Here is an 11,730-nt window from a genome sequence, read left to right as displayed (position 1 = left end):
CTGTTCCAACAGTGGTCTCTCTCTGTTCTTGGGTCTGACCTCACACCCATTACAGAATTAACTTCTAACGCAAAGTAATGCTAATATACCTAAACAGATCACATGTTCATGCTGGGCAGGGATGATGATGATGATGATGATAATAATAAGCAGAAAGTACTGTGCCTTGTGAAAAAGAAAAATCCAATATTCAACATGTTTACTTGTTAAATATTGTTGAATAATCATGTTTATAGCTGTCCTCAGTTCTAAACATAATTTAGTTTTTATTCATCATCCTGTACTTTGTCAATAACACTGAAGAAGCAGCAGGTAAACATTTACATGCATTATGAACACTGGACCGAATGCCAGCAGGATTGTAGAGATGTTACGTTCTATTATAATGAAGCCGCAGTAGACAAAGGTGGATGTGGCTTGGATGGTTGTCTAGTAATCAGAGCTTGTTTGATTCCTGGTTCACAATAAAGTTGTAACAGATGTATTCACAGTAAAAATAGAAGTCAACACACATTAGTATCAGGGAGAGTTTCTTACATCAGAATATGTTTTAAGGAACTTAGATCAGAAGTCACTGAACCCCAGATTTCCCTCGATGATGAGGTCACTGCATGAATGGCAAGTGTTGTAAAATCACTTTGAGTGGTAGATAAATATTATCAATATGTTTGATCAAAGGCACCATATGAATATATAAAAGTCCAAGCATCAAATATTAAATTCTCATATTATTGAGGGGGCCATTAGAGGTCAACCCAGACGTCCCAACCTGACAAGAATCATTTTGAAGAAACAAGAGTACATGAAGAAAAGAGACAGCGTGGTCCAACAGAAGTGTTTTAAATGCTGGTACAGTTTTGCTTTACTTGAATGAATGTGACCACAGGAGGGATTATGCAGTTGCATATTTATTTCCCCTAACCAGCCAAAGTACAGTACAGACTGTAGAGACTTTGTAGTTAAGTAGCGACTCGACAAGTGTCCTGATAGTTCAAATAAAACTGTAGTATTGCAACCATGAATTCACAGAGAGTCAATAGCAATAATTTTACTTTGTCTAGAAGTTCTATTTTCATCTTGGAATAATCTTGAAATGAATAAATTATCTTAACACGTGGTCCACTTGCTAGTTTTTTTGTTGATATGCATAATAGTCAAGTTCAACACAAATGAGCAAACACCAGCCACTGATAACGACAATGTTGCTGCAGTTAAAAGATTTTTTTTTTAAAAACTTTAAAAAGTTGACTCTCCACTGTAGATTATCTTTATGGTCGCCACGTCTTGCTCCTCTGCAGGTTTGGATTTTTTCAGCTCATCATCTCCTGTTGAAAAGAGGCTGGAGTTGACTTTAAGGACCCATTCTGTGATCCTCTGATCAGTGTAGTACTCATCATCACTGTCCTCCCTCAGCCTCTCCAAACAACCTTTGTCTTCAGAGCCTTCAGATTCCGTTTCAATAGCTGAGTCATCGGAGCAGAAATCCCTTTGTCGTCTTGCTTCACAGAGACTGGCATCATGTTTAGCCCTGATTGGCATCATCATTCTGCTGTCAGTCTTTTGTCGTATTGGAGGGTCCACTGTTGCTGAAGTCGATGTTGCAGCTGGCTGACCATCAAAGGTCCGCTTAATCAGTCTGCAATCCTGGATGGCTGCTTTGTTTCCTGCTGCTAGAGCAACACTGATTTTATTATGTTTATTGGAATCCTGATTTAATTTCCTACCTTGCGTAACCAACAGATGAAATACTGTATTTTTTGTCATCATGTTACCAGTTAGTAAATGGGTACTATATCTTTTCGGTTTGGCTGACTCCTGTCTGTGTGCTGGTAGAGCTTCGGTCCGTTCCACTTTGCCAGTGACGGCTCTTGATCCACCGATAGGTGGTAGAGGAATGCCTCTTGTTTGTCTCTGTTTAGACTGACCAATGAGACGTTTTGTTCTGGCCAGGACGTGTGCAGTGTCAGCTAATTTTTCAGCCGCTTGGAGGTAAATGGATGATCGCATTTTGATGTCTGCAACAGTCGGTCTGTCAAGCCGCCTGACGCTGATCTCCAAAGCTTGATTGCCCCTTTCCGTAACATTCAATCCCCATCGTCCAGACCTTCTGCCCCTGTTTAAATCTGATCCATCCTGCTTCTTGTGAACACCTGCACGTGAACTTTTCATAGCTTTAACAGCTTGTTGCGTCCTATGTCAGGAAAACAGATCCATCTTTGATGCACATGGACCCACTTGCCTGTCAACCTTTCTTTTATATTGCCCGTCTCTTCAAGATCCCGCCCACTCGACTCCACACACCAACACAACCCTGAGCAGTCACCTGATCTGTAACACTACCCTTTATTGGTTACCTGTAAGGATCCATACTCTTTCACGCTTGATGAACACACAGCCACACAAAGGAGAATTATTCTGGAGGCTTTATGTGTGTGTTTATTGTGTTGCTGCAGGGGAGTCAACCAGGACCCTCACTGACACAGACTCTTAGATACCACACATCACATTAACCATCCACCTCACAATGCTTTACATTACCATATATATGTATATTTTGCACATTCCTGCAAAAGTATTGCATGTGATCTGTTAGAAACATGAGTAAACTATCGGAATGACACCATGGTTGGAGTTTCAGTCCACATTAGTTGTAGTCTACGTTATGGTTATAGTTAGACATCACTGAGAAAGCTGTTTCAACATTGTAAAAGATGACATTTTTAATTTAAAGTAAGATATATAAAAAAAAGAAAGGTGGGAAAACATCCATTGACATTAAATTGTGACGTGGTTAGCCTAGCTTAGCATAAAGACTTAAAGCAGTGGGATTTTGCTAGCCTAGCATTACCTATATGTTTAAAAATATACCTACCAATCCAAATAAAGCTCAATAATTAACACACTGTATCTTGTTTCTTTAAATTTGCACATGAATATAAAAACTGCAGTTTGCGGTCTTCAGGAGAGTGCTTTAATCGTTTCAGTTTATACGGCTGTCCAGCACCACTGTGAAGCAGGTTGCTAGATATTGTTGTTGAGCACAGGTTTTGTTCTTTCTACAGGAATGATTGTATCAAACTTGGCAACCTCACTTTGACAACATGGCTGCAGGAGGCTCAGTGTGCACACAGGCTGTTCTCCAAGAAATTGTTCCAGCATGGTGCTCCCCCAAAAGGATACTTTTTTAGCCTATAGTTTGTGTGTACAGATTAAACAGGCAAGCAACAGATTAAAAAAAAGGATTGATTAGTGACCTACAAAGGTGTAGGTATATTTTTGTACCTGTAGATAGAGTAAGGCTAGCTGTTCGCCCCTGCTTCCAGCCTACCAGGCATGTCCAGACTCTATTTTTGCACTTCACATATATGACATTGATATCAATCACCTCATCGTATTACCATCAAAAATATACTTATTTCCAAAATGCTGAACTATTTCTTGAATATCATTCATTGTCCTTGTTGTCCATGGTGTATTTCATTCACCAGTCTTTCAAACCAAGTCTTCCTCATGAGGCCTCCTGTAAAATATTCACCACCACCAGGGTATCTGATCTGTCACTGAGGATATATAGGACAAGATCGTCAGAGCAGGAAAATTACCAGTGTGTACTGCAAACCTAAACCTAAAGGTTTCAGTTTCAAGTCATGTTCTCTCTTTAAGAGAGTTTAAGTTACTCCCATCTAACTCCATCTACTTCCTGGTCATTTAATTAAAGCTCTGTCCAAATGGGGAAAGCGAGGAGTGGATTATTTAGTAGCTGTCACTGATACTGTGCACTATTTTTAACAATGAATGGAATAAATAAAATTTAAAAAAATCTAATCAAGTATAAAATATAGTTTTAAACCTCAACATGTCTTCAATCTTAGCAGGTGTGACCAAATATTAGAAGGTGAGACACTTCAGGCAACTATTTTGCTTCTACAACACGCGTTAGACTACCCTAAAATTCAGACTAATGGAAAGAAATTGGCCCAAATCCACATTCAAGTGTTTATTTTCTCTGTTTGTGTCTGTAGATTTCACCAAAAGTTACCATTAGGTAATGCCTAATTTGCATATTCAAACACTTTTTTTTTTTCTTTCTTTTCCTTCTTTTTGGTGGTTCAAGCAAATGATCAGGACACCCTGGGTTCCTTTGGAGGTATTCTGGGAACGTCCAACTGGGAGGGGAAACCCTGCTAAACCCGCTGCCACCATGACCTGACCCCGGATAAGTGGAAGAAAATGAATGGATGAAACATAAAATTTCAGAAAAAAAAAAATGTGTCTTCATTAAAGTAATCAAATCAAGTTTCATGGTAAAAGATTAGTTAAAATTAGTATTCATTCAAGTGTCTCAAAATTTTACAACCCCATATCTTTAAAGGCCGCTTTCTCCAAATTATTTTTTTCTCTTTGAGCCTCAATTCAGCAGGACTTACATACATCAAACCTTCCAGTTTGATTCCTGTCTTCATTTTTTTACAAAGGACTTTGTTTATATTTGTTTATACTACATTTGATTCATAAAAACATGGCAAAGATTGATCTTTATGACTCTTGACGGTATTTTTGTGATTTGTGGAGTGATTAAAAAGATCCAAATATCCCTCTGGAAAAACCTTTGACTCTGACATGAAACAAAAGATGTCCAAACACATTCAGGTTAATTGATGGTTCGAAATTACCCATAGGTGTGAATGTGAGCCTGAATGGTTGTTTGTCTCAGTGTGTCAGCCCTGTGAATTGCTGATCTGTCCAGGATGTACCAGGCCTTTGTCCCAGTTTCAACTTTTAACCTGTTTGATCCTGGTAAGATCAGAAGATAAAATGAATGAAGTAATTTGAACCTGTTCTGGATATGTATGCAAATTCCCATATGAGACAATGCCTCATTTGCACATCCAATTTGCAATCCAGTTACATAATCTTTAATGCAGAAATGATCATTGTCTGCATGTAGGTAGTCAACTGGTGAAGTTTCATGTTGATATCTATGTTTTTCCTGTCACCTGACACATACTGTTGACTCAAAATAACGGCCTTTCAATTCAGATAATATATCTGCCTTCAGTGTGTTTGGATGTGTACGTCACCAAACATGTACACAACAATGTATCCGAGACAGGAATCAGCTCTAGAGTTGCAGTGGATGTATTACGAGCTGTGTGTTTTGGTCTGTGACACTGTACACCAACTACACGTGCTGGCCGTGGTGAGCTCACTTCTTCCACTGACAGCCAGTCAGAGGTCTGTGTGACCTGAGGGGGTGGAGGTTAAAACTTAGATTTCAAAAGGAAATTGACATTTTAATTCCCAAATTTGCAAATATTCTCTGTTTCCTTTCTAAATTTGCTGTTGGTGAGATACATTTCTAAGACCTCAATTAATTAGAGTCAGTAATATTAGTCTATTACTGGTTCTAAATTAATACAGATCAGGGGCAACCATGACCTCTTGGGAAGCTGATGCCTCATAAGCTAGCTAGCTTGCACATTAGAAAACAATTTTTCGCTGTTTAAGCAGGGTAACGAGGAACACAAGGATCCTAACTAAAGCTGGCTGCAAAACCATAAGCCTCAAGGTTAAAATGCCCAACTTCACAGCAGATATAAACATGTTTACAGCCTGGTACAAAAAACAGTTTTGCAGCTAATCCAGGAGACAGTAGAGGCTGCCAAGATGGCAGTGGCCAGAGCCACACATTTTGAATTTTACAACGGCTCTTCAGAGTATATATATGTATACAATGTCCATGTTTTATAAAGTCTATGAATAAAACCCAAAGGCAGTTTCCTCACTTAGCCTAGAGATGTTTGTTGCAACTGCCTTATGTAAATAACAAATAAAATGTATCTTTATTTTGACAATAAAATATATATTAAAATACATAAGACACTCTAATTATGCATTGGAACACACAGAGGCGCACACACACCAAAATCATGGGATCATTATTAGTGGCTGAACAACAACAGTTCATAACATAAACATGCTTTCTTTGTGGACACGTGATTTATTAGGGCAGAATTACTGCTTTAATGGAGGCCGTCATGAGAATGGGTTATACGGTAAATTATTTATATAATATATATAGGCTACTGTTAAAAAAAGTTGAGGGTGACTCCGAACAGGGCACATCCTAATATATTTGAGACAATCTGATCTTTAGGTAAGTGATAGAGGTGGAGAATCTTACATTGTAGCAACCCGTGCCTAGCAGACATGGAGGAAGAGTGGAACCACCACAACCACTCTATATGCTATATAAATAGATGAATACATGGAAAAAAAGATACTTCAAAGACAATAGTGATACATATTGTCTTGCTGCCTGTTGTCAGTGTTGTTTGAGGTCATTATGTGGTGCATTGAGTTCGATTAACTGTTGAGCGACATTATAAAATAATGAATAACTCAGTACTAAGAAGTGTGTATAATCAGTAGTACAAAAATATTAATTAAATCTTTTTAGTGCCTTTTGTTATTATAACACATTCACATTCCTGTACATCAAAAGTGAACTGAAACAATCTCCTGGCCAGCACAAATTAGCTTTCACTTTGATGCAATACTACAGTTTGATCACTGGAGGGCGGTATTACAATGCTTTATAAATCCCTGAAACCTTTGCAGTCACAAATCACAACACCAGAAAACTAAAAAAGTATGTTTTTCATATCATATACATTAAATACTGTGAAATATTCTACATACTGGGAACTTTTACACACTTTTTACAAAACTGCACAGCCTTTTTAATTTTTTAAACATAGTGGAACTTCTTTTTCCTTTGCAATTATATTTATTGATTTACACTCTATGATTACCTCCTGCTTTATGTGACAACCCTTCTTGTTACAGATATATAGTATGATGCTACACATCACATGTTTAATGTAATAGTATGTATTAGTGCATGTGACATGATGGGTAACCTGCACATTCGTGAAGGCTTTATAGGCTATTTTGGAGCAACATATTGTATATGTTTGGTGCATTATGAAACGCAGCCAAAATCCTACATCAAGCAACAGTGGGAAAACATTGAGGCCCCTCGCAGAGTGCTGTTAAAAAATAGCTGATGTGTAGTTAAATATGGGGTAACATGTCCATATGCTGAACACAAGTATTTAACTTCTCCTACAATAGTTACAGACAATGGCAGAGCCTCCAAGATCCTGTGTGTTGTTTAATGTAACTTCCCCTGAACTTATCTTTAAGACTCCAACTTAACACCTCATTAGTTCAAAGGTCAATGTCATAAAACTGTCATAGTCAGTTTGATGAGAAGTGTGGAGTATATCTTTCTCAGAAGATCTGCACAAATGAATGAAAAGGAGATGCAGAAAAAAGGCTTTCAGAAGACCCTTATCACAGCGGATATCCATCAGCTTTACCAAAACAGTCTTGTTACTGACTTGAATGGTGCTTAAGAAGATCAATTGTGATATATAAATTTGTAAACTGATTTAACTAAAGAAAAATAGAACAGCAAAAGGTACGAGGTATGACCGGGTGGAGCTCCTTAACAGAACACTTCTAAGCCCAGTCTATAGTACAGGATCAGCTAAAACAAATTAAGATAGACTTTGTTGGTCCCACACCAGAAAATTCACTCATGAATGAGACATAAATTTGAAAAATTCTAATTTAATTCTAAAAAGTTCAACAAGTCACAGGGGAAAGGTAGTGTTGTTAATAATTTTAGATTAAATACATAAGGGAAGACGGGGTTGGAAAGAGTTGGGTGGGAGTTGATAAGGCTGTGGAGTATTGCATATTCCTTCAGCTCTTTTTCATTAATCAGGGCTCTAAATTAACTTTTTTGATCACCAGCCAATGTGGCTGGTATGTTTCTGAAGTTACCAGCCAAACAGAATTTCCACTAGCCACATTTTTTCCCATGCAAAAAAAAAACAGATTATGAGAGCAACTGAATTAATTTGATCATTTTATTAACTCAAGCTTTAATCTTACAATGAAGTTGGAAACTTATTTCATTACTCATTAACCCTTACATACCATTCAGGGTCTAATATGACCCATTTCTGTACATAATAATAATTAACTACGTAGCATATTTGCGCATATAGAAGCATGTTTAGAAGAACATACACAGGGAAAATGTCCAAATCTGAGCAAGTAAACAAAGTCTGGCGGGCTAAGCGCTCACTTCTCAAACACTCCCGGTGGGGTTTGAAGTCGCGTGCAGGACGGACCAACGCGCCACGCTCACGCAACGCGCCAGGAAGCCTGTTTGACCAGTGAGAGCATGCGCTGTGCGTGTTCCCATAGAAACCGCGATCACGCGTCCCGCGAAATAGATGGTAAAGGTCCTCATTCATCACCGGCCAACCTGGCTAGTGAGTTTTTTTTAATACACGCCAAAATGTATTTTCACCCGCATTTGGCGGGTGTTAATTTAGAGCCCTAATCTAAATGTATCTTAAAATTAAAATTATATATATATATATATATACCACAGGCTAAATATGGAAATATGACACATTACCTAAATTATCTCTAAGACAATATTTGTTGATATCAAAAGTAAATTATTCAGTTGAATCTTAACCCTGTACTGCATGGCGTTGCCCTCAGGCAACAAACAACATTTTTAAATCCTACACTGGCTCTTTAAAAGATTTTTTTCTTTTTTTTTCTAATGATACTACCAGAGACATCTCTGTCCAATAAAATGATGATTTAAAGTGGGTGTGGCATTTGGTTTGGGGGGTGGACCAGTCTTTTCAGGAAGTCAAGCCGCATGGGACACATGCCACCGATTGGTAAGACTAATTTCACTTTTTAAAATGTTTAAATTCAATAACTTTATACCAAAAAAATATGTGCATGTGCATGAGTGTACAGTGAAGCTTGTTTGATTGTTTAAATACTTATTTTGTTTTATTTATAGATGAAAACTGTGTCTTTTTCATTTGTTGCCTCAAGGCAACATTGTGCAGTTAGCCCAATTTTATTCAGGCAATATAATGCATTTGCATGTGTATGTATGGAGATGTGTTTGTATGCATAAATGATCATAGTCAATATTTTTACTTTACAATCTAATGATATTTATACAGGACATGGATGTTAGTACTTTTTATGGAAGGAAGCAGGAGGATTGTCAGGTTAGGGCCATTCCCACAGACAGCGAGGACAGTGAACTTGATGACAGTGAAAGTGAGGAAATGGACCAGGAGGAATGGATCCCTTCAGGTTTGAGAGACATTTTTTCCCCCCAAAATCAAAAAGTCATGCAGTAGAAGGTTAAGAATGTGCTACATATGCTCAAGCTACTAGCATAGATGCTAAGTGGCTAGATTTCACACAATTGCTAATTTTATGCTAAAAACTCATTGCTGTTACCCTCAGTGCTGTTACTCAAATAAAGAGTAACAGCACTGAGTTGGCGGTAACAGCAATGAATAGGCTAGTGTCCTCTGATGCCCTTTTATATTAATTAAAAGAATACAATGAATGAATGAATGTAAATAATATAATGAATGGTTGAACATTAATTACTTTACATGATTGTATACATTTTCAGTTTTGTGAATACATTTTCAGTTTTGTGAATAATAATTACAGGGAGCATTGAGCGCTGCTGAAAAGCAGCGGCGGTATCGAGCCAGGCGTGATGCTGATCCAGAGAGAAGGGAAAAATATTTACTCAAGGAAAAGGAGAATTACAAGAAAGATCTGCAGTCAGGCAAGAGAAAGAACATTAGTCAAGTCAGTGCCAGAGAGCATCGACAACAGCGCAGAAAGTGGAGGGAGACATTCTACAGGCTGAAGGAGAGAAAAAGGGCACTACAGGAGGTCCTTGCCACTCCTCCACACAGCCCAGAACCAGCTCTAGATGTGCAGCCCAGCTTCTCAAGGTTTATTTTTTGTTTGTGTGTTGAAGGGATGTAACAATTATTTGTTTTCACAATAAATTGCGGTATTGAATGCCACAATTAATTAATCTTAAAGAATCCTGAATACAGTCACTTCCCAAAAAAAATATGGTGGAACCAAATCGTCTGATATGTATGTGTGAGATGTAAATAAATAGTTAAATAAATAATCAATAAATACATTTCTAAATAGGCTACAGACATTAATAAACAGTGTTACTGAACAGTGTAATAAAATGCAATGTGTACTTGTGTTTTAGGCAACGTGATCAAGGACAGAAAACAAAATATAAGTTGATGAAACAAAATGATGAGTTACACAGTCGTCTGAAAAATGTAACACGAAGAAAGAACAAATACAAGAAACAAGTTCAAAGGTTGAAAAGGAAAAATGAGTCTCCACGTACAAAAGTTAACCGACAAATAAGACAGCTTCCACATGCGGCCATTAGAAAGACTCTCTTCTTTCATCATGTTTTGATTGAGAACATTAGGAACAAGTATAGAAATGCACAGGGGGAGAGAGAAAGGCAGATCATTTCCAAAGTCATAACAGGGCAGGTTATGAAGAAGTACAGGCTGCAACGGATTGCACAGGCTTCAGTGGGTTTTTCAAATAGAAGATGGCAGAATGTAACTGATGGCTACACCTACCAACGGATGCGAAAGAGAGGGATAGGGAATTATCTGGTGGACGGCGTGAGGGCTTTCTATGAGAGAGATGATGTGAGCCGAATCACAACAGGGAAAAAGCAGACAATCACTGTTAAAAAAACTAAAAAGCAAAAGCGATTCCTTTTCCCACGTCCCACTTCACACCGGTGAACATCAAGGGATCGGACATAGAGGTGGTGCAGAGCTACAGATTCCTGGGTGTTCACCTCAACAACAAACTGGACTGGACTGACAACACCCATGCTCTCTATAAGAAGGGCCAGAGTCGCCTCCACCTGCTGAGGAGGCTGAGGTCCTTTGGAGTGTGCAGGGCTCTCCTCAAAACTTTTTATGACTCTGTGGTGGCCTCAGCCATCTTTTATGCTGTGGTCTGCTGGAGAGGGGGCAGCACGGACAGGGACAGGAGCAGACTCAATAGACTTATTAGAAGAGCGAGCTCCGTCCTGGACTGTCCTCTGGACTCCATAGAGGAAGTGGGTGAGATGAGGATGTTAGCTAAGCTGACATCCATCATGGACAACCCCTCTCACCCCCTACATGACACTGTGGGGGCTCTGAGCAGCTCCTTCAGCAGCAGACTGCTACACCCACGGTGTAAGAAGGAGAGGTTCCGCAGGTCCTGTGAGACTTTACAACACCTGCACCTGATCATGTTGTAGTCTCTTGTTCATGTCAACCATTGCTATTTTTTTGTCCATTGCTATTTTTTTCTTCATTGCTATTTTTTGTTCTTGTTTTTTTTTGTTTTTTTGTTGTTGTTGTTGTTGTTGTTGTTTTTTTAAGTTTATGTTCTATCTTAGTACTTGTTTTAGCACATTCTACTTTAGTACTTTTTGTAAATATGTACACTTGTGTTTTCTCCTTGACTATTTTTCGCTGCTGTAAACAAGTGAATTTCCCCGTTGTGGGATAAATAAAGTATTATCTAATCTAATCTAATCTTTTAGATACAATGAAGAACTTACACCTGAAATTTTTGGCTGAAGAGAGATTTAGCTCTTATTCTCTTTTTTTGTTCTCTACGTCCATTCTGGGTTGTGGTTCCAACTTTCCACTAAGTGATCGTGACACATGCATGTGCAAAATGCATGAGAATTTGGCATTCATTGTTCAGAAGCTACACCAACTCAGGGTCATCAACACCATCAATTTGGATGAGCTG

At 38.3% G+C, this 11,730-nt stretch overlaps 1 protein-coding gene across 1 annotated transcript; it reads left to right on the top strand.

Annotated features, from left to right (window-relative positions):
- Positions 1-8,202: 8,202 nt before the first annotated feature.
- On the top strand, positions 8,203-11,128 carry LOC113745777 (uncharacterized). The gene is made up of 4 exons (XM_027278736.1): positions 8,203-8,777; positions 9,075-9,210; positions 9,583-9,875; positions 10,154-11,128. Exons 2-4 carry the CDS (start codon positions 9,082-9,084, stop codon positions 10,716-10,718), a joined length of 987 nt encoding a protein of 328 aa, XP_027134537.1. The 5' UTR covers positions 8,203-8,777; positions 9,075-9,081; the 3' UTR covers positions 10,719-11,128.
- Positions 11,129-11,730: the final 602 nt, after the last annotated feature.

The sequence above is a fragment of the Larimichthys crocea genome, chromosome V, assembly GCF_000972845.2.
Source record: "Larimichthys crocea isolate SSNF chromosome V, L_crocea_2.0, whole genome shotgun sequence".
Classification (NCBI taxonomy): Eukaryota; Metazoa; Chordata; class Actinopteri; family Sciaenidae; genus Larimichthys; species Larimichthys crocea.
This window is presented reverse-complemented; position numbering and strand designations above follow the sequence as displayed.

Coding starts and splice junctions, on each gene's coding strand:
- LOC113745777 (XM_027278736.1), top strand. CDS start 9,082: ATGTTAGTACTTTTTATGGAAGGAAGCAGGAGGATTGTCAGGTTAGGG. Junction 9,211..9,582: donor GGAGGAATGGATCCCTTCAG/GTTTGAGAGACA, acceptor TAATAATTACAG/GGAGCATTGAGCGCTGCTGA. Junction 9,876..10,153: donor GTGCAGCCCAGCTTCTCAAG/GTTTATTTTTTG, acceptor CTTGTGTTTTAG/GCAACGTGATCAAGGACAGA.